General features: G+C 43.4%; 1 protein-coding gene across 1 annotated transcript; it reads left to right on the top strand.

Annotated features, from left to right (window-relative positions):
- Nucleotides 1-1507: 1507 nt before the first annotated feature.
- LOC146178405 (putative thiopurine S-methyltransferase) lies at nucleotides 1508-22516 on the top strand. The gene is made up of 9 exons (XM_084578241.1): nucleotides 1508-1681; nucleotides 1882-1998; nucleotides 2252-2344; nucleotides 4188-4317; nucleotides 4969-5021; nucleotides 5626-5700; nucleotides 11196-11281; nucleotides 16561-16605; nucleotides 20827-22516. Exons 1-9 carry the CDS (start codon nucleotides 1659-1661, stop codon nucleotides 20925-20927), a joined length of 723 nt encoding a protein of 240 aa, XP_084434367.1. The 5' UTR covers nucleotides 1508-1658; the 3' UTR covers nucleotides 20928-22516.
- The last annotated feature ends 4999 nt before the right edge of the window (nucleotides 22517-27515 follow it).

Below are 27515 nucleotides of genomic sequence, written 5' to 3'. Positions count from 1 at the left end.
CGTTAATGACTGCGACATTGCAACTAGCGTGGAAAAACACAAGGACAGCGACAAAAGGTACCGACGGGACAGCACGCTAGACTTCAACTGACGTTTAATGCACACGTAAGAGAATTTATACACTCGCATTAGGCGCATGCACAGGAGACTGCCCCCCCCCCCCCCGCCCCCCCTTTCCTTTATCAAGAAGCATGTTGTCATAACAGAGTAAAAAATTTAAACCAAATTGACACGCAAGTGTTTTGACAAATAGATTCTCTTTTTTTTTTGTGCGGGCTATTGAGGGTGTGCTCACGCACTTATCCCCTGCCTCAAATATCTCCCTATATCACCCTGCCTATGAAGCCGCCTCAGCACTCTCGTGTGGCTAAAAAGTGGAACACATTTTTCTTCTTAACTGCCGGTTTTTATTCTGCATTTGCGGCAATGTGCTGCCAAATGGCCACCAGCCATCAGAGCTGCGACTGTAGTGCGGTGAATTCGCAGCCTTTCATTCAGACACTGGCCTGTTTGCCCAATATAATACTTGCCACAGGTCAGTGGGATTAAATACACCACACCAATGGTGCAGTTCACAAACCGCCTGGCGTGTTTCGTTGCGCAGGCTTTTGCCTGGTACGCATTGTTGACCATGCGGCACATCCTAGACAGCTTTTGTGGGGCTGTTAAAACGACACGAATGCCGCACTTTTTGAGGCGATGGGACAAGTTGTGCATGTAGGGCACATGCACGGGACGTCCCTGCAGGCCGTCATTACAGCAGCCTGCTCTCTTGCGTCCCTGTCGGAGCTCTTTAATAAGGCTCTCAGCGACAGACGCGAGTATGCTGTCAACGAAGCCAGCGCTACGCAGACGGAGGACCTGCTGCTGAACACTCGATCATGTTCACCATTGGTGCTCACAGGACTTCCGGAGAGCGGCTCTCAGGCAGTTCAGAGCTATCTCTCTTTTTATGGTTTTTGAATGGGCCGAATTATAACAAAGAACTGGCTTTTTTGAACGAGGGAAGTAAGTCCAACATATTGAACGACTACTAAAGCTAATGCTGAGGTCAAGGTAACGCAAGCCACCCTCATTAGGAACCTCATGAGTAAAACTCGGACCCTTACCACATTTTTGAAAGACACTAAAAACACTCTGCACAATATCATCCCTTTCATCAGGCGTCACACTTTTTAACACAACAAAATAGTCAACATATCTAAAAAATTTTGCAACGAAAGTCTTGTCCAGACGGGAAAAAATTTCACTGTCAATACACGCTAAAAACAAATCGCTTAAAACCGGTGCAATGCGCGAACCAATACAAATGCATTGCTTCTGCAAGTAAGAAGCATCGTCAAACTCAAACTGAGGAGTTTGAGTTTGAAGAGTGTGTTTGAAGTTTGAAGTGTGTGTTTGAATGTGAAGTGTGTTTGAAGAGTAAAAACACATTGGCGAATCCGAAAATGAAACTCTCCTCGGTCTACTATCATCGTCATCAATATAACAATTGTTTCCAAAAAAATGGCGCTGCGCCGCTATCTTAGACGGCCGTGTTATCAACTCTCGCGCGTGTTTTGCGTGTTGTTTATAACATGAAGTAGCTGTAAACGAGGTCATTCGCCAAAAAGGCAGCATTTACGTTCTTTTCTGACTTCGCTGAGCTTGCATTCACAATGGGCCAACGCTGGAGTTCGAAGTAAGCTCCAACTTTATATCTATGCGTCTGGCGGGATTTTGACAGCTTATCACTTTAAAAGAACTGTGGTGTTTTGTTTCAGCACTTTGACGGTACAATTCCTTGTATTTATTGTAATGCGAGCTTGTTTTAAATGTAGAGATGTTGCCTTTAATGGTATTTGCTGTGCCTCAAACTTATGTGCGCTCGATATCATTCAGAGACCATAGGCCCAAGAGAGCATCGCTTCCTACAGCAGCTGTCCGAGATCAGAAAGAATTCTGGTCGAAACGGTGGAATACGGGAGATACCCCCTGGCAAACGCATGGCATCCATCGGTAAGTGAGAACAGGGGCTTACTTCAAGAACTGTGCGTCATTTGCACAGTGCTTGGAAAGCAACACTACAGTTCGGCATTAGCACAGGTAATGTGTCAGAGCGTTTCTATAATGAGTAGTTCTATTTACGCGATTTGAACAGCGATTTAGCGTTGTAAAGATGAAATTGCCTTCTTGCTCTGTGTAGAGCTGGTTGAAATAGCGACCGCGTCTCGTTGCGAGTGTACTACATATGTTGATGCTTTGCTTTCAGGTTGCTGCACCAGAACCAGCAGCTGATATTGGCTGGAAAGGAAAACGCTCGGGTGTTCATTCCACTCTGTGGAAAGGCCTACGAATTACTGTGGTAAGCGTGAGCCTTCATATTACTATCTGTATATTGCACATGAGCATTTGTTCTCAGTTTTGCACCATGACAGACCGGGTTTTACGACCCCACATGAACGGGGTCGGCAGTAAGTCTGTGCGTTTGTTGAGAACTTTGCTTTGTGTTGGTCTTCAGCAGTCGCTTTTTAACAAGGCTGTCAGAAAACAGCCCAACAAAAATTAACTAAGTGGTAATGCAGATTAGACACGCTGGCGTTAGCGTTGCCTGCGAGAGGCGAATGTCTTAGCTGCCACTTAGGCACTTGTGCCTTATCTGCTTATCAGCCTCTGAATCATCATTTGAGGTTACACCTGCTATGCTACCTGGGACTTGTGCCCTGTATAAACCACAGTTTATCTGCTGCAAGTGCAGCCTACGTCCTGATTTCTTTTTTATGTTTGGTTCTGGATTGATTTATCATCACTACACGTTATTAAATGGGGCACTGAAGTGGAAAGTAAACAAGTGACAATGAAAGTAAAATTTTACGTATGTAGCGCGGTTCCTCGTCACGCAACTCGCCCAGATGTCTCTTCTATTAAAATTTTACATATTATTAGATTACCAGCAGAACAATATTGGAATATAATAAGGGCACCAATAGCCACTGACATGAAGGAAAGCATAGCATTCTTTTTTTTTTTTGTCGTCATTCATTAATGTTAGATAATGTAATCTTGATGATAATTGGTTGGAAAGTAGAAGAAATAGCCACATGCCGCTGGTGGCATGTGGATAGTAATAAATTACTGCAGGTCGTAGGTTTCTTCTGTTTCTTCTACTTTCTAACCAATTATCTCCAAGATTACCTTATTATTAAACATTAGTGAATGATAACAAAAACAAAAAAAAACAACAACTATGGTTTCCTTTGCATGATAGGCTGTTGGCTCCCTTCTTACTTATCAACAACTGTTGTGAATTGTGTGCATGTGCTTAATCTCGCTTGCTCATTATTCTCTTGTACAGCACTTGCCAGCTTCATCATAAATGTTTGTCACATTTGGAAAACTTTTCTCGGCATTTTTCTTACCTGTCAATAGCACCACCAGAACAACTCAACAAACCAGATGGGTGCATTGAGTCAAGGTGGTAGAAACAGGATAACAGAAGTATGTTGTTTGGAGGAAGAGAACACACACTGAGGGATGATTATGTCATTGTGGTAATTTGTGGCCGATGTGATGGCATGTGAGGTCTGCGCTATGAATTTGTGCAAACGGCAGGGTTTTTCCTACCTTCTGTAATATGCCCTGCCGTGCCCCTTTTAGCATCACCCATCAGGGATGCTATGTAGTTAAGTGGCACATATTAAAGAGTGACCACATAGATGATTTTATTGTTTATTCATCATAATGGTTTAATCGTAATAGTTTTAATTTATGTTAATTTCAGTAATGGTTGTAAGTAAAGGTACTGTAGATTTTTTTGCTGTGGTCAGGCATATATTTTTCCTGGCAGTCAAAGGGAAGATTAGGATATAACAGTGTGCCCTTCATCTCTGCAGTGCGTAAGATTGGAATTCGATATTTATTCATTTATTTTTTTTATTTATTGTTCATACTGTTCATCATCATCATCATCAGCCTGACCATACCCACTGCAGGGCGAAGGCCTCTCCCATATTTCTCCAATTAACCCGGTTCTGTGGTAGCTGCATCCACCTGACCCTTGTGAACTTCTTAACCTCATCTGCCCACCTAACTGTCTGCCGTCCCCTGCTGTTAGTTTCTTTTAGAGGCTGTTACAGGAAGGGGGAGGACTGAACATAGTATGTAACTTTTGCTCCACTAGTGTCTGTCGCACGCTTCTCTTCTGACAGGTTCTGCAGCCTTGGCCACTATGTAGTTGGAGTGGAGTATGTAGAGAAGTCAGCGAGTGAGTTCTTCAAGGACAGCGGCCTGCGCTTTGAGGTGGTCACTTGCCCTGTGCTGCACTGCAAAGTGTTTCGTGTAAGTGTGCTCTTTGCCACAAAGCATGCACATGGCATCACTAGCATTGAAATTTGTGCAATATATGCTGCTCAAGGCATGATAGCCTAATATTCTCAGAAAGAATATTAGGCTATATATATATATATATATATATATATATATATATATATAACAAGTAATTCACAAGGGAAGTTGAAAGCCTTTGCCTTTCAACAAGCACCTTTACAAAGAATGTTCCACAGTAAAGAATGGTACTTTGAAGAGTAGCCGTGATTGGCAGACAGCAGACCACCTTTCTGCTCATGGTAACGCTATTTTGGTATAAAGTGCTTTCACATCAAGTTAGCATATGAATACTTATAGAACTGTGTCTGCAGTTTAATGATCATTGGCAAGAGATGCTTTGACATGTGTGACAGTTGTATGAATATCATTACAGTGTCTTTGGATTGACTCAGCTTTTTTCCAGAAAGTGCTAAGTCACATATGTGCTGTAAAATGCAAGTGCGTGTCAAATAAACCTGGGTGGTCTAAATTAATCAGGGGTCCTTCACTGTGGTGTCTATCATAGTCCATATGCAGCAAAAGGGTGTCAAACACTACAAGTTGTTTCATTCCTTCCAGGCAATGCCTAAGTGCCACAGAATGATGTTATTCCCATTGTTTCAGACACTCGAGCACCGTTTGCAAGTGTTCATCTGCAGCATATTTGACTTCAGCAAGTGAGTATTATCATAGCTGTAGCAATCATATCGGAGGTAAGGCTGAGAGTTTGTGTACCACTAAGTTAATGCGTTTGACTCCTGATAAGCAGAGTACATTTCACACAGAGTAGTGTGCTTTTAATCTTGATGTTGACATCATGAGGGCATATCTTTAGCCCTAAGAGAGCAGTGTTAAGGAGAAGGAAATGAAGATTTAGGGCAAGGGAAATGGTAGCGATAACAGAGGCACACTGAAAAAGATGTGGATTCGAAGCTGCAACCGAGTGCTATGGTGGGAGCAGATGGGGTACCACAGTGCACTAGCTGTGCAGCTGTTGGTGTTAGAGTGGAGCATAATGACTGTCGAGTTCTTCTACTATGGAGCATAGCATAAATATCAAGCAGTTCTTCCTTTCTTCATTCTTTGCTTTAATTCATTGTGCATCTGTCTTTCCCAAGTAGAGAAGAATGAAATCGTGTCTTGAGTTGTTTTTGGAAGATGGTTTTACTATCAGCTGCCTATTGCATTGTCTTCTTGATATGGAAGGCATCAAGATGTTGAGTGGAAAGTATTTCACATCTGCTCTTGCTATTGATGACGTGGTACACTGCACTTTTGCAGGGAATGTGCTGGAACTATGGACATTGTGTGGGACAGGGGTGCCTTGGTAGCTGTCAACGATGACGAGCGGCCAAGGCAAGTGCTTTGACTTAAGCTGAGGGGTTTTTGTGCAAGAGCACAGGAATAGTGTGAGCTCTAGACGGCAGAAGAGAGGATTGCAAACTGTACTGGGACTGGTGTCAGTCGTGTCTTTCTATACTTTGACATCTCGACGAGGCTCTCGCTGATCGTTTTTTCGAACTCGGTGGGAGCCGGGAAATGGTCCGAATTAGCGAACAAGCCGAAAAATTAGTGAACTTCAAAAAAATAACTTTTCTGCGAAAAACCAGCTTTACAAATCACGAACTTTGCCTCTCCCCATGTTTCGTTTATAAGTCAATAATAGGGAGTTATCGCATAGTGCGGTCCGCTACTACGATCAGCTTCCGCATGCCGCCCATGCGCACGCGCCAGAGCGATCTTATACCGCGAGGGCCCTGCCACCAGTGCGGGCATGCTGACTGGTCCTGACGGAGTGGGCGTGCGCATCGCCGGGAAACATGCAACTCGCTCTGAAGTGGTGATGGCATGTGCAGTGGTGCCCCGCGGAAGTGGATCGTGCTAAGCTGTCACCACTATACCCTCCAGTTAGAATATCTCGGCCAGTCATGCTTTCGCCATGTCCATGCCACTTCACGTGAAGCGCAGGTCATGATCATGCCGCAAACGAATGCACGCGCTGCATCTCAGTAGCATTCAGTTTCCTTTTCCATGGTTAATGACTGTAGCAAAGACTGCGAGGTGGAACTCGCGAAAAAAAAAAAAAGAGCGGAACAAGAGCTTACGTTAATGCGCTGCCCCCAAGAAAAGTAGCTGAATAATACAGAACAGAAATTGATTGCTGGAGAAATTAATTTTATCTCACGGACATGTGAAAGAAGCTAAGCAAGTTTATTTGGCACAGAGTCTGTGGAAAACCAACCAATGGTCTCACAATCTCAAACTTACTTAAGAATTTATTATAGCCAAGTTCATCTTAATGGGAGTCTGCTGTATATGAGCGCTACAGCTGTAATTTTTGTCATCCAAAATTTTTAAATAGTTGTCACGAATATGTATAGTGTGGATTGTAAGTGCCCACTTCCGAAGATAGCCACAATGGGCGAAGTGGTCTAGTACAGTAGTGTTTAGCTTTCCTCACTTCTGTTATCTCGAATCTTCTCCTCCCTTGCCATTCACACCCACTTCTTAGAGGAACACGGTGCTAATAAGCTCAAAGTCTGGTGCTGTGGCCTATGACACTAACTCTGCCGTGAATAGGGGTGTGGGTTTGTGTGAGCACTGAGCTCCCACACCCCGCTGCCTAATTTACAGTGCCAGCTGCAGTATCATGTCATGATGACAGGATAGGAGAGCCTCGTGAAAGGAAAGCAGCCTTAACACTTTGTTTACATGTGCTGCAGAGGAATACTAGTGCTGATAGTGACACAGGTAATCTACCTGTTGCACGGGGTAGCTCACCAGTTTGAACTGGGGTTCGGGGGAATAGATAGGTGGCATTTAATTAATGTTTTTGAAGATTGCTGAATTATGGCAGTTTAAATGTTTCATATTGCGAATTCAACATATTATTTATAAGCATATTACAAAGTTTCTGGAAACAAACAACATTTTATCTAACGTTCAGCATGGTTTTCGACTGGGTTTTAGCACTAACGCAAATATCTGAATTTGTGCATGACATTTCTTTTATCCTAGATTCTGGTAACCAAATTGATGCTATATGTATCAACTTCTGTAAATCTTTTGACACCGTAATTCATTCAAAGCTCCTGCGCAAACTAAACCTTGTATTAAAAGATCCAACCTTGGTTAACTGGATATCTAACTTTCTTTCTGGCCGCCCTCAGTGTGTAGCATACAATTCAGCTGAATCCAGTGTCATCCCAGTTTCTTCTGGTGTGCCACAAGGATCCTTCTTAGGTCCCTTTTGTTTCATACTTTATATTAACGACCTTCCAAATACAGGCATATCTAAAATCCGCATGTATGCTGATGATTGTGTCCTATAGAGCACCATCCATTCCTCTGAGGATCATTACCGTCTTAACGAATCACTTGTTACATTTTCTGAATGGTGCAAAAATTGGCAAATGCGTATCAATTTTTATAAGTCTGTATTCATGACATTTTCTAACAGTTCATCACCCTTCGTTTTTGCCTATTCAATTAACAGAATATCACTGGAAAGGATTTATGAATATAAGTATCTGGATATTAGTTTCACTACTAGCTTATGTTGGTCAAAACATATTGATTTAATTTCTCGTAAAGCTCTTAAGAAATTAGGTTACCTGAGACGTAACTTAGCTCAAGCTCCATGTGACAGAAAGGTATTGATGTATAAATTGTTAGTCTTTCCCATACTTGATTATGCCTGCGTTATATGGAATCCTCATCAACTAACTGAAATCTCCTAGATCGAAAGTGTTAAAAAAAAAAGAAAGCTGTCACCAGTCATTTGTCACCAGTATCACAGGAATTTCTCGCCCACTTCCACATTTCCTTCATTGCAGCTAACAACTTATCAAGTAACCGGCAAGTAGAATCCTTAAAATTTCTTTACTGCATCATGCATGGTCATTATCGGCTATCGTCTACCAGTTATATTAATCTAGAGTATCGCACGTCCACAAGACACTATCATGAACTAAACCTCAGTCCCTATTTTGCCAGAACCGACACATTTAAACACAGTTTTTTCCCTCATACGATCGAGACGTGGAACAGGACACCTGGTTCTCATCGCTCCCTTCCATTGCATGAATTTGTTGAAGCAATCAGCCACTGTTGATCATTGTCTTCATAACCACAATTCAATCATTAGTTTGTTCTGCATTGGTTTGATTGTTTGTTTGATTGTATTGTTGATATTGTACTGTATGATTCCCGTACATTTTTTGTCATTTTTTGAACCCACTCCTGCTATAGCTCCAGATGGAGCTACAGTATGTACAAATAAATAAATGAATAAATTAGTTGCTGTATGTAAGGGAAGGTCGCAAATTTTAACTGAGCCAGCCCCGAGAATATTTCAAGGCACTTTGTTCACAATTGTGCATATTGCAAACTACTGCCCTTTTTTAGGGTAGGCTCTACCTAATGCTGATTTCTTTGAATTTAGGTAAATTCTGCCTTGGAAATAGGGCCCTCTTTCTTTGCCACCTAGCAACACAGCAAGAAAGTAAAACCTCGTTACAAGAGACACTCAAGGGACCCGAAAAAGGTCTCTTCTAACCAAAGTCTTTAGTAACCAGAAATTCATACCTAGTTGTACGTGCAGCACTTTAAATTTCCTTAGTGAAATTCTGTTCCATATCAGTGTCCTATTTTGTTGCAATATGTCAGGAACTGAGGAGGGCCTCCTTTTGACTAGGAAGTCAAAATGTCCCCATTGTTCCAGCGACACAAGAATGTGATGCTAGTGGCTGACAGGGACATTTTGATTTGCCAGTAAAAGGGAGGCACTCCTTCTCAGTTTCTGACATACTATTGTGACAGAAAGGGACACTGGTATGGAACAGAATTTAGATAAGGGACTCTAAATTACCACATGTACGAGTTGGTATGAGTCAGCTGAATTGCATGAGCGTATCCGATTTATGTATCTTCTAAATAGTGAAAAATTTTAATCTAGGGACCTACAAAAGTTGTCTTTAGTAACAGAGTATCTCTTGCAACCATATCTCTTGTATGCAATGTTGTTAACGTTGCAAACATAGGAAAACCAACCAAACGATTTTCAAGTTCTCTTATAACCGAGTTTCTCTTGTAACCATGTCTCTTCTAATGAGATCTTGCTGTACTTTGGAAAACAGCGATCTTACTATGTCTTCCATCATTTTCTTTCAGATCGACTTTGCTGCCCGTACTAATGCTTACTTGTTGCCCTGAAATTCTTGTCTCACGTACATCTTTAAGCGCAAAATGATTCTACGTTGTGGGGCTTTGATTGATTTCATTAATTTCGGTGCTTTAATGTATTTTTTTCCCGAATAAATTTTCTATGTTCGTGTAAAAAATTGCACATTAGCAATTTCAACTGGAAAAGTAATAGGCTGGCTTTCCTGAATCTTGGACATGCTTTTTGGACCAAGAATTTCTTTTTTTTTATTGAAACCAAGGAAGCGGGGGGCAGTGTCATGGTCTTCTTTCATTTTTTTCGAGGCATGCATCTAGGGGTTGAGCACTGCTTCAAGAATGTCTTTTTGACGTGGAGTATTAGGGAATGTGCTAAACAGGCTAAAAGCACCGTTGCCCCTAAACCATCATTGTTATTTCTGCATGAATCTATTTTAAGCCCACCCTGTTTTTCGTCCCCCTAGTATCGTGCGACTTTTTGGTGATGACCAGCATGCGTGCCAAATAGGAATGAATGGTATATGCGTTAATCCACTGCAAGGGATAGAAAGATGGATATATGGCCCATTTCTCTGCTCTGGGGAAAGGAAAGAGAAGAGGGTCATATCGGGTGATAATGCAGTGAGAAGAATATGTATGCAACTGGATATTGCTTGAGTATTAGTGAAAACTAAGGATGCAAAAGGTGAAGCATATATAGTGGAACCCCTCTATATTAAACTTGGTTATACTAAAGTGCTAGTTTTTTTTTTTTTTAGATTACTACATCCCCCCTCCATTTAAGTAGACAATTTTGATAAATATTTTATCGTAAAGTGCATGTGGCCACGGTCGTGCAATTCCCACGAAATGACATTCCCAGGCGCGCGCAATGTAGAATTGCTGGGCAAATTTTTCTTTTTAGAAAGAAACAAAACAAAAACAATAGAACAGTGCATTTTTTTTAAATTGCTTTAGCACCAGGCTCACCAGCTCTGAGGAAAAGCCAACTTCTTGTGGTCCTTGGAACCGTGAGGCAAAGCATGCAGTGTGTTGGAAAAGTAAACCTGGCGATGAATGTGGAAAGAAGGTGGTGAGGCTCGTTCAGATTGTAAAAGAGTAAAAGTGCAGTGAGAAGTAGGCAAGAGAAGAAACTGCCAAACGTTGCAGAGCTAAACACGAGTCAGCAGTGGCAAGAACTCTAGGCATGGCATGTGCAGTTTTGCCGCTTTCACACATGTTTCACATCTGTTGGCTCTTAATTGGCAGAAGCAGCAGATGACAAAGCAAACGAAAGAAAATTGGATGAAGAGGCCATAAGAAAAGGAGGGACAGTATACTGAAGGGCTTTTTCATAAAGCAACAAGATGTGTTTAGTAATTACCAGACAGCACCTTCAGAGCCATGTCATCATCAATAACTGGCATGGTAAATATTTTTGCCGGTCTGGGTGATTTTACTGTGGAGGGGTTTTACTATAACACTTGCTTCACTGGTACCACTAAACATGCCCCTTGAAGAATGAGCACAGAGTAAACTCGAAAGAAAATGGGTGACGCTGCCTCGAAATTCCCTTTTATTGTTCCATGTCATGGACATGCATCAGATGCCCTAACTACACAGTAAAACAATTAGCTGATATATTTGCAGTAAAGCCTGATTTGTCTCTCTATTTTTGCATACTTTTGCAGGTATGCAAGTGTTGTCAAGTCACTTCTATCGCCAGGTTTTTCATATGGGCTTTGCACTGTGGTTTATCACGACCCATCCTTCAAAGGTTAGTGTTTTTTCTTTTTACTGTAGAAGTTCGGTGATACAAATTTCACGAGGACACAAAAAAATTCGTATCATCTGAAAATTTGTTTCATCACAAAGAACAAAAATCAGTATGCAGAAGCTGGGAGAGGCATTCACGCATTACTTGTGGTGTGCATACAGTGGAACCAATGATCATGATACCGGCAATATGCGGGCCACGTGAGGCGGCAGACTACCTGCAATGTGTACAGCGCCACTAGTGAATGCGAAGTCAACGACATGCTGGTCAAGGTGGTAAAAATATCACTGGAAAAAATGTCTCCGGACGAAAAGACCTCTGAGAAAGCGGCCCTTATAAAAAAAAAGGCCCCCTAGGCAAAAATCGACTGTAGGAGTGGATCCTTCTGCAATTCACTTTGCAAAAAAAAATGCACTTTTTATCAGGTTCTTTCTGGTCTTTGGAAATATATCAACCATTCTTTGGGATACGAGTCCTCTGGGTGGTTGGCTGACATGTTCGCAGACACTGCAGAAGTCATGGCAAAGAAGCACGCCATCTGGCCAGTTTTATGCAGTGTGTGGTTCTTAGCTTCGAACTCATTAAGTTCTGTAATCGACAGAATAATATCACTCATTAATAGAAGTCAAATTGAATGGACGCACTGGTAGTTCTGGGAAAAAACAGCCCACAACATAAAGCGGCACTGGAACACCTTCGCATATTTTCCGGTGACCAGGGTCAGCCCATCCGGCAGTGATGGTGTAAAATTCTCGCTACACTTCTGGTTTCGATGGAAATGCTGTACTATATACTTCGTTTCACGAACTGTTAGCTGCTCAACGAGCTTTAGAAGGGCGATCTGGGCCTACTAGGTTTGGGCATGCTACATAACTCTTCTACACTGCTATTGCCAACGGCAGCACTGGAGCATCACCATGTGCTGTGCACTACCGCAATTGCCTCAGATTGCTTTTTTTACTTCATATGCGTCAAGCAGCCTGTAAAATTGAGCTGTGTACACAAAAAGCAGGTCGAATCTGAACCGGCTGCTAACCATGGCCACCCTGAAACGCCACTCCAAGCATCCGGCCCTCCGCAGGTGGGGGTCCCCGAACCTTTTCTCACCTTTTCTCCTGCAAACAGAGTGAAGGCAGGACCGCTGTCAACAGGACTGCAGCTGGTATATACTAGATCGCATGACGATCATGGAGCAGCAGTCATGCCACGGGACATCACGCTACAAAACACTTCGACCAGTGATAAAGCGCAGAACGATCTAGAGATGCACTTGCCCTTGGCCATGCGCTGTTTCCTTTGCCATCATATATTGAGTGTCTAACATCAGTTCGATGCTTGGTCAGCTGGAAGCGGACAGATGAAAGTGCTCTAGCATATATTTTTGCAGCTCGCCACAGTCAAATGTAGTCTAGGCTTTCAGTTCAGTTCAGTTCAGTCGTTCAGTCATGTCCGACTCTTCGTGACCCTATGGACCATGTTCAGTCGTTCAGTCATGTCCGACTCTTCGTGACCCTATGGACCATGTCACGCCACGCTTTCCGGTCTCTCACTATCTTCCTAACTTCACACAACTTCATCTGCAGTGCCTCGAGGATGCCATCTAATCATCGCGTTCGCTGCCTACCCCTTCTCCGGCGACCCTCAACCTTTCCCAACATCAAATCTTTCTCTTACAGCTTTACAGCACAATAAATAACAGAATGTGGAAATAAAAAACCGGCAGGTAGCAAAAAAAAAACACTGAGTAAGGTTCAAGCTCTAGTCAAGATGTGAGGTAAATTAAGTTAAAGTTGGTGACAGTAAAGGCTATTACACCTGAATAGTTGAGCACGAGGAAAGGCGAAATCTTTATGATTCGGTGCATTTCACAGCAGCCGTTCGGGCCTGCGGGGACGTACCTGCGGGTTGTGTGTGGCTGTGGCATGTGCCACTGCCGACTACTCAACTACTCACAGTGCACATAGCGCGACTGGCAGTTACCACGTTGGTGATTTGCAGGCCGCGCCGCTGCAAACTTTTCACAGCATGGAAAGGACGATAGACGATTGCGACGCCGGTGATGTACACGCAGCTTGCGCATCTTCACAAACAGTGCAACGCGATTTGAAGGCGCTCACTTCAGGACTAACCTACTTGGATTAAACTGCTCAAATACGGTTCATTTCACAACTGAACAGAGAATGCATGAGGTTAGCTGGCCAAATAATTGCTCTTTCTTGCACCATCATGTTTCCTGCGGACTAAGTGCCTCAAAAAATCTCTTGGTCGGTTTCACCAGAACGAACATGATAATCTTCAAATCACGTTAGGTTGGACTTCTTGCAGCACGAGCAGCGCAATATCGGCGACAGGTGGGCAATGCTTCACCACAAACAGCTCGTGATGCGTACAGCGTGGCTGGTGATCACGGAATCAACAATGTGCCGGCAGTGCATAGTGGATAGCGCATTCGTATCATTTGTAGTTGTGCGGTAGAGTGTTCGGAACATCGGAAATGTTGGTCATTGTACACAGTGCACTCCAGCCAAGAATTCATGTCAACCAAATTCGTATCGCCGAGGTTATACTATACAGTCTTTTTTTTGCCCACCAGATAATTTTTGACTACAAAATGCTCAGCTGTAATTGTTTGCTGTACTTTACTTTGTTTTTGATGTGCATGATTATGAATATGCACAATTCCTGTTTCAGTCTATCTAAGACATGTTTAGAAAGCTGCTGTAACTCCTAGTCTGTGATTGTTGCTCAGTGTATTCATGATTCATGGGGGCTCTCGTTCCGCTCGCTTTTCTGGGTGCCTTAATGCTCGCTTTTCTCCCGTGAATTTCATCTCTCGGTCTTATATCGAAAGTGAACGTACGCCGCGTGCACTCATTCACAGCACGGTCGACTGCGTTGCAGTATGTCGTGAAGTGGTATGGATATGATGAAAGCATGACTGGTAGAGATATTCTAACTGGAGGGTTATAACAGTTACAGCTTAGCATGATCCACTTCTGCGGGGCACCACTTCACATGTGGTGACCACCTTGAGTGAGTTGCATGCGTCCCGGCAGCGCGCACACCTGCCGCGTCTGCAGCAGCCAGCGTGCATGGACTGGCAGCCGTGCCTACCATATCGAATAACACGAGCGCATGCGCATGGGTGGTGCGCGGAAGCCGATCACAGTAACAGATCGCGCTATGCTGTAACTCCCTGTTTTCGGCATATAAACAAAACATGGAGAGTGGCGAAGTTCGTGATTCGTAAGGTTTACTTTTCGCAGAAGAGTGATTTTTTTTTTTTTTCAAGTTCACAAATTTTTCGGGTTCAATTATTCGGATAATTTCTTGGGTCTGCCAAGTTTTAAAAAAACGGTCGGCAAAAAAATTGTCTGTATAATGTTTCATCAACTTAGCGCAAATAGAAAACAAGTTGTAGCTGTCATAATGAGTAATCAAGTGTGTCAGCTTAGGAAAACTATCATTTCAAAAAAACATTTTGTGCTGTTTGTGCTTAGATAACTTCTAGGTAAAGCATAATACCACTTGAATGAATGTCATTTAAACGAAGTATTCAATTGTACATACTTTAAGTCCCCCACCGAAGCTCCACTGAACGCTATGCAAACGCCCTTCATTTTAAACGAAATTCAGTTATCACTTATTTCAGTTCTATGAATATTTTCTGCGGTCTCATCTTGTGTCCACTGCATCACACTGAGCTCTTCAACTAGTACAACCCGAATTTTCACGTTGAGAACCATGTTTCATTACCAAGTGGCCGTGATTTAGCTTTAAACTGAATTCGCTATCTAAACAAGTTTGTAGCCAGCTGAATGCATAGCTGGCTTTGCACACTTAATGGGCTCCACATCCATAGCCAAAGCTTCAGCCCTACTAGGCATTTTAGCTCCAAGAAAGGTGCACATATGTATGTTATTTAACCATGATCTGCTGAAGCAATGATCCCCTTGTAAAAAACGAAAGTCTGTGTTGCCCAACAGACCATTGTGACGGACAAGGTTCACGAGAGCTTGTGCACAGTGAATGAGTTCAAGATCACTGCAGTCCTAAGTTCAGAAGTGCTGCAAAAGATTGCAGCCTTCGCTTGCAAGTGAGTGCTGTGACAAATTAATCGGTTGAGATATGATTTGTATACTCAATGTTTCTTGAAGCTAATGGAAACAAGCTTCCACGCACTTGTTCAGTTCAGCGAACTTTCACTTTAACAAAGCTAAGGTCCCCTAAAATTCGTTCAAGTGAAGTTTCACTGTTGTTGGTTGTGCAAGATAAGGCAAATTTCTGGATCTTTATGACATTCTTGGAGCAAGCTGAGTACTTTAAAAACAAACTTATTTTTTTCTGTTGTCATTGCATGTCACGAATTTGAGCTTTTTGTTTTTTTTCTATGGAATAATTAGGAATCTATAAAGTATCTTATCTTGTTCCCAACAAAATTTTAGTTTAGAAACCACCTTGCGATGAGCCTTTGGCGGAAGAGTTCGGAAATGGTGGTTTTTCCTAATGGTCGTGCTCTTGCAAAAAGTACAAACAAACAAATGAGTTTGAAGATTTCAGAACACGCTATTCAAGATTAGTGCCTAAATTAATGTATCAAAGTGGCCTGGTGCATACTTTGGGCTGTCCTTTTTGACATGACAGTGGTCTGTGGTGATTGCTTTGAGTTGCCTCTTATTTTCTTGCCTTAAAGCTGTCCGGCGGCCTTTTCTGCCTTCGTGAATTTCTTTTCCAGGTCGGTTGCTGGGCATGCAACTTTGTCTAGGCTTCATATTTTGTCTCCACTTGTCGAGCACTTTGGTTAGCCAGGCTCTCAGTGGTACGAGAACAGTGTTCTTGGGTTGTGCCCCGTTATAGTAAAAAAAAAAGCTTCTTTTTAGATTTACCAGGCAATCTGCTGTTGCCATGGCACAAAATTTGTCTTTTCTTTCCGTTTTTCCTTTTAGCTGTCTGCTTTACCCTCAAAAGCAGGTCCTTTTTGGCTGGAGAGGGTGAAAAATAAGCATTCTATACATTCCGTATTCAGCTTTCTGCCCTCCATGCGGCTGCTTCTTGAAATGAGCGTTCATAGACACTTTCTGTAGGGAGTGCACCCCATCTCGCAAAAAAAATTAATTTTAATTTTTCCACTGCGCAGATGACAATCAAACTTGGTGAGAAGTTTAATACATGCATAACCCAAAACATCAAAAATGAAGTTTTTTGGTGAAATATATGATTTTAGCCTCGTATCCCTCCTTAATGGAGTGGCTGATATACTTCTGTGTTATATTATGCAGGCTTCCCCAGGAGCGTACCAGATGATGAAGTCGTGATGCTCTTTGGTAAGTGGTCTGTTGTCTTCCATTGACTCGTTCCATGCAGGGGCACCTTGTGTAACGAGGGGTTGGTGCTTGGCGCCACCACGGACACTGAGGCCCTATACCGAACCAGTGATCCGTACCGTGGCGGTAGGTTGAAAGGTGGAGGGAAGAAACCATGAATGGTGACAGTTGAGGTCTTGGTTAAGTCTCAGCTGACGGGCTCCTCAGGGACCTTCCTCTGTCTATGAGGGAGAATCAGAGGCAACAGAATATTGGGAATTCTTAGTCCTTGCATGCCATATTGAAAAGTTTGCAAAAAAAACCTGATCAGTTCTGAAAAGAGGTCGCACCGAATTGAAAAAAAATTCATCTGCCAGAAACCAGAAGCATTTTCGAGATCAAAGAGCAAAGTGAAAAAGTACTGTCCTTTGAAAATCTTAGTGAGCTGAGTGTGCAAGTAACTTCTCAACGCACCCTCAGCCAAACAAAGGGCGTCGTTTCAGAACAGGAGCTACTACAAAGTACTGGTGGAGATATAGAAGAACTTGCTGAGCAAGGAGTGATTGCAGCACGCAGAATAACCATCCGAAGAAACAATACAGAAATCAAAACCAAACGCATTGTCCTTACCTTCAGTGGCACTACCCTACCAGAGTCCATCCACGCAGCCTACCTGAATTACAAAGTCCGCCCCTATATTACGAACCCCAGATGATGCTTTAAGTGTCGCCGCTTCAGACATAGCTCGTTGGCTAGCTGGGACAAACCCACTTGCTTCACTTGTGGTGAAAACAAACACACCGATGACAGATGTGAGCCGCTGCCGTGGTGGTGCAGTGGTTAGGGTGTTCGAATGCTGTGCCCAAGGATGCAGGATCGAATCCCGACCATGGCGGCCGCTTTTCGATGGAGGCGAAAAGCAAGTAGCCTGTGTGCTATGCGATATCATTGCACGTTAAAGAACCCCAGATGGTCAAAATTTCCGGCACGCTCCACTACAGCATCTCTCATAGCCTGAGTCGCTCTGGGACGTTAAACCCTCCAAACCAAACCAAAATTTCGTGAACTGCAGTGGCACACATGGCGCCTACTCCAGACCATACCCAGTGTGGAAAACAAAGAAATTAATGCTTTGAAAACAACAGAAAGCTGACATACCCTGAGGCAAGGAAATGGCTCTCTGTCAAACAAAGAGGCACATGTTTTGAAGTGGGGACACAGGGACCAGCACCGCCTTCAGTCTCAGTTGCACACAGGTCAATCCGTTTGACCTGGTGTCGACATCCAGGTCCCCACCTCACCTACAGAAAGCAGTGGCACAGTCCACAGGGCTAAAACTTTTGCGAGAAGAGCACGTGATCAGCGCCGGAGGCTCTCAGTCGCTGCTTTCAGTAGAGACCCCCTCGGGGACAGGCGGCCAGAACAACACTGCTGAGCTGAGCACAAAACGGTGAAACCAGCCATGTGACACGCCTGCAGATAATAACGGGCTCCCACTGGCTGTTTCGATTCCAGATGCTGCTTGTAGATGGCATTACGATGTACTTTTCCATTGCTCCGGCACTAGCCGCGTGGAGTATACCGCATTTGCTCACAATAATATATTATGCTATGCTTGCTCATCTCCCTGAAGCTGCCGCAGAGATAGTATAATAAAATATGGATATCTGCAATAATACCTAAAACCTGGAAAACCACCTACAAGCCCGGGCAGTTACACCAATAGCCCTCGCCAGCCGTGTTGCAAAATCGTTTGAAAGGATAGTAAACATCAGACTCATATTTGTTCTTCAGTCTTGGAAACTGCTAGATATACATCAATGCGGCTTTAAAAAGGCATCTTCAACAACTGATCACTTGGTCTGCCTTGAGAACAGTCCGGGAAGCATTCACCCACAGACAGCATTGTATCGACGTCTTCTTCGATCTGGAGAGAGCCTACGATACCACGTGGAGGTTTGGTATCCTTCGTGACCTAGCAATATGGCCAGTGAATCCGCAGGAATAACAGATGGGACGATTATCTCTAGTTCCCCAAGAATTGCAGAGCTGCGGCGCCAAAGGCTAGGCATCTAGTCTTTGCTGCCGCACTACTGACTATTTTATGCCGTGCTGAATGTCAGCTTCCTGACAGCCCCAAAATCGGTATGCAGTCGCCGAACCATCTGCAAGTTCCGTTGCGAATGACTGTGCCACCTTTTCTTCTCGCTGCTCAACTTTGCCGCGTCGTCGCTCCCTGTCTCCTCTGGAACGGCGTCCCAATCTTGCTCAAGAGCAAAACTTAATGTCGCAGTTCTTGAGATGAGAACTGCACAACGAGCGAACTGTAAATAAAAATTGCAAAGTGATTAAGAGAAGGAAAGATGGGTGGTGGCCGCGCCACCCGCGTATCATCTTTCTGTACGCGAAAATGGGCAGCAATGCTCTAAGGACACTGTCCAACCGATTCCGAATGGTTTGCAAGCTGAAATTTTTTACCTCGTGGTTTCCGAGGAAAGCTTATTATGCGCCCTGCTTCGCCACGTTTTTTTATTGCTGAATTTTAGCGCTCCTTCTGTGCATGACTTTTAGCAGCGTGGTGCAGGAAATCCTGCTAGCTGCAACGCATACAGAGGCGGCTCTAATTGTAAGAATAAAGGCAGTGAGTGAACGCTTGACATACGCAAAACCTGTTCAGAAGTGGAACTGAATGATTTTACCTGCCAGGCTACTTACTTGCCTTTGAGGTTATGTTTACACGACGAACCGGTTCGACCAGTTCTCATGAGTTCGCAGCTACAGTACAGCAGAGGCCCGACAGGAAAAGGAAGGAGATGGTTCTTTCACCACTTGCCTTGGGCAGATGTCAGTGTTTATAGACCTTTGCAACCTGATTGCTGCCATAAGGCTTGCTGGACTGATTTTTCAGCTGGCGCTACTATCCGATCTGTGGGCAATGCAGCAGAGGCCATACTTTGTCTCACAAGCACTGCGAAAGGTAGGGACGACCTGGTCCAATCAGGGTCATGTGCACTGCTATGGTAACTGTGCTCATATGCGCCTCAGCCCAAGAATTAATGTGGCCATAGTAAGAGCCCAATTATCTATTATAGTGCCCAGGAGCAGGAGGCACTTAGGGGCGCAATTACCTATTATAGTGAGCATGATCTTGAAGGGGGAAGTTGGAGAAAGGGTGCGAGGTGATTAGAGCCCAAGAGCCCACTTCCCCCATTATAGGCACAACAACCAACAAAGGCTTGTCAGGCTCCTTCCACAGGCACAATGTATTGGTGGCGCCAGGGATACTTGCTGCTGCCTTCTTCACTTGTATCCTACTATAGGTCACCTTAGTCACTGCACACTCACTTTGGGGTGTGAACAATGCTGTTCTACCACATGGATGACCCTGTGAGTCACTTGTGCTTTGGTGTGAACAATGCCATATTGTGGGGTGGCGGGGGAGGGGGCTTTTTGACTGGGCCTTGTATCTCGCTTCCTTTTATTTGCTTCGAGGACAAGGGGGAGCAAGAAGGAAAAAATGAAAAATGAAGGACAAAAAGAAGTAAAGTTTGTCCGAGTTCTGAGAAAAACATAGGCGCGCAGGAACATTGACTAGCAAGAGGTTGGTGGTAGAATGTAGTATTGTCAAAACAGTTTGACACCAAATGAATCAAGGAGGAACCAAAGACGGTCGCATAAATGGTTCATTTGCTTTCAGAAAGCATTTTAAGTTCGCTAACAACCGCTCAGTTTTATTCACGTTCAATTGACGAACTTCTTTTGCTGTTAAATATTTTTTGCGGTCTTGTCACAAGTTGCAATGTCATCTGTGACATCAATGTAGTACCCCCAATGGGCAAGTTCTGTATTCATTGTGACGTAAGCCACTTTTCTGGCTTGCCTTAGTCAAGATGGTCTGACTTCGGTTGGTTCAAGTGGGACTAGTCCTAGCTCTTATGAGAGCTAGTATTTGCAAGTCAGTTGAACTGCATCATCTGCATGCTCTACGTGCAACTGCCTCTGAGCAGAGTCAGTTTTAAATTCGTCATACCAAGAGGACAAAAAACAAAAACAAAAAAAGACGTGACGATTATTCAACTTCTTTACACATGTCATACTAAAGTGTGCCAATATGCCCTGGTTTTCGTTCGAGCAAAGCTTCCCTGAAAGCTGGAGCATGGCTTTTTTTCTTTTTCTACTATGGCTCTAGCCCCATGGCTGATCTGCATCATGGATCTGCATGTGACAAAATTGTTCTTGCAGGTGACACTATGACGTTGACAAAGGTGGTGCAGTCAGAGGAGGAGAAGCGCCTACACATTTCCTCCTGCATCGTGGAGACCCTTTGGCATGGAAGAGGTTGACTGTTTGCGCACTGCATGCCTAGAGGGTCGACACTGTTGGATCAGAGGGTCTGAGTTCTGAGCACCTGTTTCTATTTTGTGCCATCTTTGGACTTCAAGTCTTCCACGAAGTTCTCTGTGCATCGAGACTAGAGGCGTTAGAGGAAGCTGCAAGCAGGGTACTTCCAGAAATTCTATTGCGCAGTTTGCTCAGAGTGATGAGTCCTTAGGAAGCCAGAGTTCTACAACCATTTGCCATCTTGCTCTCTGAAACACCCACACTAAGTCGGAAAGGCGTCTTGTTTGTATGCAAGAATGCTTTTGAGTGCTATGCTCAAAGCTCACTCAACCTGCCCACTTTTGGCGGTTGAACTCCCTCTAGCTTAGGAAAAAAACAGTATTGAATGAGGCACATTGTTACTAGAGCATGGGCTTGATGCAGAGCTATTGCATCGAGCAGTCATTGAGGCACTTGACTCATGTATGAGTTAGGGCTATCTGTTGTAAATGCTGGAAGTCATATGTGTGCTTTCTTTCTCGGGTGTAGAGGAAGCTTGTCATGCAGTTGCAAGCTTTAGACATTAAGCATTTTAAAGAACAGTGCGCTGGGCAGAAAAAACAGCCAGAAAAAAAGTTATGGGCAATCCGCATGGTTTGGAGCTGTGCTGGCACTTCGGTTTCAGGGCACACATGCTCATTAGACTCATTAGATTGCATTCATACTATGTCATATTACGTGAAAGACCACCTGACACGGATATAAATCCCCGCTTTAACCAGCCCATACGAACGTGCCTGCGTGGCGTAGGAGTAGTGTCTGACTGGGGATTAGAGAGGGAATCAAACCGGAGGGTTTGACAAACAGTGCCTGGCCATGTCACTTGCCACTGACCACCTGCCAGAAGCATGCTTCTCAAGGGAATAGGACAGACGAGACAAACAATGGCATTTGGGCAGAGTCGGAGTCGTAGCGTTAGCGCTATAAAACTAGAACAGTAGTGAAAACTGTGAGGTTCTGGTTTGCAGTTAGCTGTCAAAGGGTATGTAGGCATTGGAGTTTTACACGAGAGCGTAAGGGCCTTGTGTCGCAGAAAAGCCGGTGTCGGTGTTGTCTGTTATAATGCGAAAATCCACAATGAATGAATGAAAAAAGTGAAAAACATTGTGTGCGTAAAGCAGTTCACCCGGCATTGCATCGAGTGCAAACAACGTGTTCCGCTGAACACGCACTGGGACGCATCAAGTTTTAAGAAGCGGTGTTCGAGCTTACCGCTGAAATCATCGTTCGGCAGGTCATAAGAGAAAATATATAAAAAATAAAGATAGAAATTGAGAAATCTACTATAGTGTGTGTGAAACGCTTTCTGAGGGCATATTTATGTATAAGGTTTGGTGGCTTGGGAAAGGGGGTGGGTGAAATTTCATTAGGAGAGGGGCAAGGAGGTGTGACACCACAGATGTGACACAACAGGGGGTGTTACACTCACCCAGCTATGTGTAGTGGTCAAGATTTCCCCGTAAATGTAGCTCACAGTTTATACAAAAACTCAGCTTCTCGTGGTAAGGCTGCCAAATCTCTTTGGATTCCAGAAAATAAAATGTTATATTTTTCTCTGTGTTATTTTTCATGTTCAGTAACCATCACAGCCATTCTTTCACTCCTGTGGTGCTTTCAGTAAGATTAGTGTGAAGGCTAGATGTCATTTGGAATTCGGCTCCATAGTTGACAGAGCAAAGGTGTTTGGCAGGTTTACTTATCCCAAATGAGATGTCAGACACAGGTTAATCAGTGCAACTAGAGTGACATCATGGTGTTTATTTCACTTTTGCAGTTTGTTAAATCTTCAGTTGAAAATGTTGAGCATGTTTGCATTGCTTTGCTGTGAGAGGTCTTTTCTGGATTTTTTTAGTTTGATGAAATGAAAAGTACTTTTTAATATGGTAGTAATGAGAAAGGTTCATAAGTTTGTTCCTTGTATGACAAGGAGTGTTGAACATTCCTTGTACCATCAGTGCTGCAGATAAGCATTAATGCTATGCTGCTGTAAGACACAGGGTGTCGAACTAGAATTTTTTCTGGTTCGGTTCGGGTTCGGCTCCAGAGACATATTCCGTTCTGGTTCGAGCCCGCATAAACCGGTTCAAGTGGGTTCAGAAAAAAAAAGAAAATTCGGGTGCATTTTTTACTGCACATTTTTAATACTGACTTTTCTTTCCGGTTCTATTATATATTATACATTAGTAATTCATATAGTAGTCTGTATATTGTTTTTGCCATCAAATGTGACGTGCTCCAATTGGTTGTACAGACCTCAGCAAAATGTTGATAATGAGTGACAGACGATTAAAGCAGGATGGGGGAAAATAACGAATATCTTCATTTGCACATAACCAACTAAAGCTGTCACGCAGCGAAAGTAATGTTTCCTGCTGTGCTTTTCAGATACACAAACTTTCACATCAATTTTAGTTTGGAGTGAAACCTCTACTGCTACATGTACGACAATGCTTCGTCAAGCTTCCACTAAAGGACTTTAAAATCAGATGAAGGTCGAACCAAGCACACACCCCAAGACTAACGATGTGTATACCATGTGTGTGACTATATCACACAGCACGCAGATGCCTTTGCATTTCTCGTTTTTACGAAGGTGAAACGCAAAAGTACCCGGGTGTTGTGGCCCGAAAGGTGCTGATAAAAGTCCCCGCCACCATATACGTACTGTGGTTGGAGTCATTATCGTATTTGCCGGAGAACTGTGTTATCTCACTCCTGTGGCTGCACCGCGATGCGACCATCTTGTTTCGTGTCATAGTTGTCTGCATGGGCATGCTATATACATTCTTCTAGAACCACTTTGAGGTTAGACTGCTATGCTTAGTCGCATAATTTACAACAAGCTTGACATGTCATGGCTGCTCGCAAATATTTTATAGGCTCAGTAAATGCTGCCAACGTTTTTATTTGCGAGAAATATCAAGACCGAAGGAAGAGGACATTGTCGAGGACTTTTGAAGTCATCTGTGTTCGACAAGAAGAGGGGATATACTTTAGTCCAGAAAATGCTGTCTCGTCACTAACTTGTGTAGATGGCACAGCAAGTGCTACTGTAGCTAGTGAATGCAGTTCTTGGCACCAAAACTTCTCCCAAAATTTCAAAACACTCGAGCCTTTGCTTATTCTGGGCACCTTTTCAAATACATAGAGCAGGCTCTGTACTTCAATTTTGAGAGAACAGCCGATGTCTCAGAGTCCTTGCAGGCAGCCTTCTTTTCTTAGCATACGAAATGCTTCAAGCTCATTCTTAGCTTGTAAGCCCTTAGGGGGAGGTTCTGCTGCCGCCTGTAGCAGTATGGGATCGCGCCGGCGATCCTGTACGAAGCAGCTTCCATGTGGTGACCAAATGCTGTTTTGCCCGGCACCTTTCCTCGCTGGTCAACGTAATATGGTGTCGAGGGCCTCGCGCTGCAGTTCACCGGTTGCGCAATTACTGCTGTTCCCTCTTCTGTATTTTGTTTTATTTTTTATTTAGGGCCTAGTCGCAGGCTCACGGTCTGCTCGACCTCGTCCCTGTCAAGGTTTCTATCCCGAATACTTGTCACCGTGCAACCCATAGCGGTTACTCATTACATTTTCCTTCAATAGTGCACCTGTAGCTTTTAGTGCCACTTTCTACACTGTCTTAGGTATTCGCATCAGTGGTGAATAAAGCGATGAAACGCATTCTTTTTTGACACCGTAGTTGTACGGGCCAAAACGATAGCACACCAAATAGAGCTTATGAATTAATACTCTAACCAATAATTCCACTCATTTCCTTGCTCCTCCCAGTTTTCACATTTGAATATCGGAGCTTCATTCCTGGCATATAGTTTAACTTGCCAAGGGAAATAAAACAAGCAGTCATCGCTAGAGGTAAAAGGAAAAGACAAAAAGGGAAATCGATTTATGGATTTATTATTGTGCTAAGTTCGGGTACAACTCGAGAACAGACCAGTAAATTGCTGGAAAGGCAGTCTTCCCACCATCAGAGTCGGCTTATCATTCTGAAGTCTCGGTTAACTGAATTGCATCTGCGTTGCATTGCATTCTGCTGGTCTGCACGTGCCATGTGACTCATCGCGACGATGGGAAAATAAAATGATTTGCGTGACATTAACCTTTTTGTTTTTGAGTTGTACATGATTATATATTTATCTAATTATTTAACTCAACTTACGAATTATCTGCTGTTATTTTACTGCCTAGGAAGGCTCTCGAATGGGAAAACTTTATGAGTGGAATCATCACACAGTGCAGCTATCACCCGTGTTAGGGATGAAACGATAGACCAACACCAGAGATTGGTGCTATGCATGTGGCAATATATTTTCCTTTTCTCATCTTTTTCCAAGGGACGATTTTTCAAGAGTTGTCATGTTTGTAGTGTGCAGTTGTGCTGAGGTAATAAGCGAGGAGAGTGCTCTACATGCAGCGGCGAAAGAAAAAAATTAAAGTTGCCAGAAATAGTGGGTTGGAGCCATACCACGAACCGGTTTGGAACGGTTTTTCCCGATTTGTTCTGGGTCGGGTTCAGCTCCAAGATGGCGTAAATAATTCGGGTCCGGTTCAGTTCCAGTTCCGGGCAAAAATTCGGGTCCGGTTCCGGTTCTGGTTATACACCCTGGTAAGACAAACATAAATGTCAGAATGTGATTATTAGAGGTCGAAACGGTATGAATAGTATTTGTTACAAACCTGGCTAAATGTGTCATGTATGAATGCTATAGGTTGTGTAAATTTTGGCTCTTGAACCTGTTAGTACTTGCTGAATCCATTCCTTGCAACATGAGGGTAGCATTTTTTGTAGATCCCTTTTTAGGTGACTATAGCCTAGTCAAAGCACATATTTGTGCTTTACTGCAACTTACTTGAATATAAATTTTTTGTTGAATTTGCCTACTGCTTTTAGGCAAGTGTTTGAAAGCAAATAAACTTATGACAAAAAGGCATTATACTGTGGTTCATTTAGCAGTTGTTTGAAACTGTAAGCCTAGGTCCACATACAAATATTTTTACTGCTTTGGATGCTGCTGTGTTTTGCTTGCTGAAAATGACACGGTGTCTTAGCCTTTGTGATATGTTGCTCATTAGTTTCATCCATTGGTGCAAGTAGCTCAGTGTTAAAACATCTTGACATTTACTGCTCAGATAGATATCAAAATATTAATGTCCCTTTCATAGGCCCACCACATTTGATCACTTTTGGAGTTCAGCTATTGATCTTAAGGTCATGATAGATACATGTCCGTGGAGGCAAAAGCATGACTCCCATGTGCTATGCATTGTCAGTGCACATTGAAGTATAGGCTCCAAATTTTGTAGCGAGAGCTATATTGGCCACAGTCTCGCCATTTCGCCATGCCTGTCCGTGCCTATCCGTGAGAAGGAAAAGAAGGAAAGGAAGAAGGAAAAGAAGACAGATAACTCGGTATTTGGTGGAGGCGAATGACAACAGCGAGTTGCTAGGATGGAAGGCTCGTTCGAACGTGACAGCTGTATGCCCTGGAGTTCGATGTAGTGACAATGTCATACCAGTAGATGTCTTCTACACCCGAATGAGAATGGTCAACGACGAGAGGCAAGGCATGCTCATACGTGAAGTGATTCCCCTATGGCATAAATAAAGCCGAAACCATAGAGTAAACTACTATATGAGCAAAAGCCATGTCTTTACTTTCAAGCCCAACCTAAGTGTAGCCATGCAGATTGCTCTCGCGTAACTCCAGGTTTAACTGCAAGCTAAACCACAGCTAATTTCTTTTTGTCTGCATGTTTTCTGCTTTAGAATGAGATGGTGGACAATAGCGTACATGGTTTACACTAATATTCCCCCATGACTGCTAAGTAATTGAATTTCTGTATGCTGTTTCATTTTCATCAACCAAATGGTGGCCGTAACATACCTGTTTAAAACATTAAGTCTCTGAATGCATGAAAAAATCCAACATAATCAGCCATAGATAGGTTTAATTCAGTACTGTCTCATGTGCTGGAATAACAAAGTTATCAGGGTTTATATTGCAGTTTTATTTTTTCATGCCGGAAACACATTACATATCGTCCCCATTATTTGTTTCATGAAAACAAAGCAGCATTAGAGGTTCGGTTAATATCTAGCTCTTGCAGGCTTTACAACATGGTGATCTGTGTATTACAACTTGTGGTGCATCATTGCATAGAAGGAAAGACGTAACTAAAATGAGATCTATATTTTCTAAAGCCATCTAGGTGGTCACTCACAAATCCGGAGTGCCCTGGCCTGGTGGTGCAGTGGTTGAGTACCCATGGACGCTGGATCGAATCCGGGCCGCGGCAGCCGCTTTTTGACGGAGGCGAAAAGCAAGGCGCCCGCGTGCTGTGCGATGTCAGCGCACGTTAAAGAACCCTAGTTGGTTGAAATTTCCAGAGCCCTCCACTATGGCGTCTCTCATAGCCTGAGTACCCCATAAACCAAACTAATCCGGAGCCGTCTACTATGGCCCCTCTTTTGCTGCTTTCACTCCTTTTTCATCCCTTCCCTCCGGGCGCGGATGTTTTGTCCACCAATAGAAGAATAAATAGGGCTC

This window comes from Amblyomma maculatum, chromosome 9, assembly GCF_055883805.1.
Source record: "Amblyomma maculatum isolate TAMU_Amacu chromosome 9, ASM5588380v1, whole genome shotgun sequence".
NCBI lineage: Eukaryota > Metazoa > Arthropoda > Arachnida > Ixodida > Ixodidae > Amblyomma > Amblyomma maculatum.
This window is presented reverse-complemented; position numbering and strand designations above follow the sequence as displayed.

Bases quoted from the DNA above. Each gene is read 5' to 3' on its own strand.
- LOC146178405 (XM_084578241.1), top strand. From the start codon at position 1,659: ATGGGCCAACGCTGGAGTTCGAA. The intron at 1,682-1,881 runs GTAAGCTCCAAC...GATATCATTCAG, and splicing joins GGCCAACGCTGGAGTTCGAA to AGACCATAGGCCCAAGAGAG. The intron at 5,022-5,625 runs GTGAGTATTATC...GCACTTTTGCAG, and splicing joins AGCATATTTGACTTCAGCAA to GGAATGTGCTGGAACTATGG.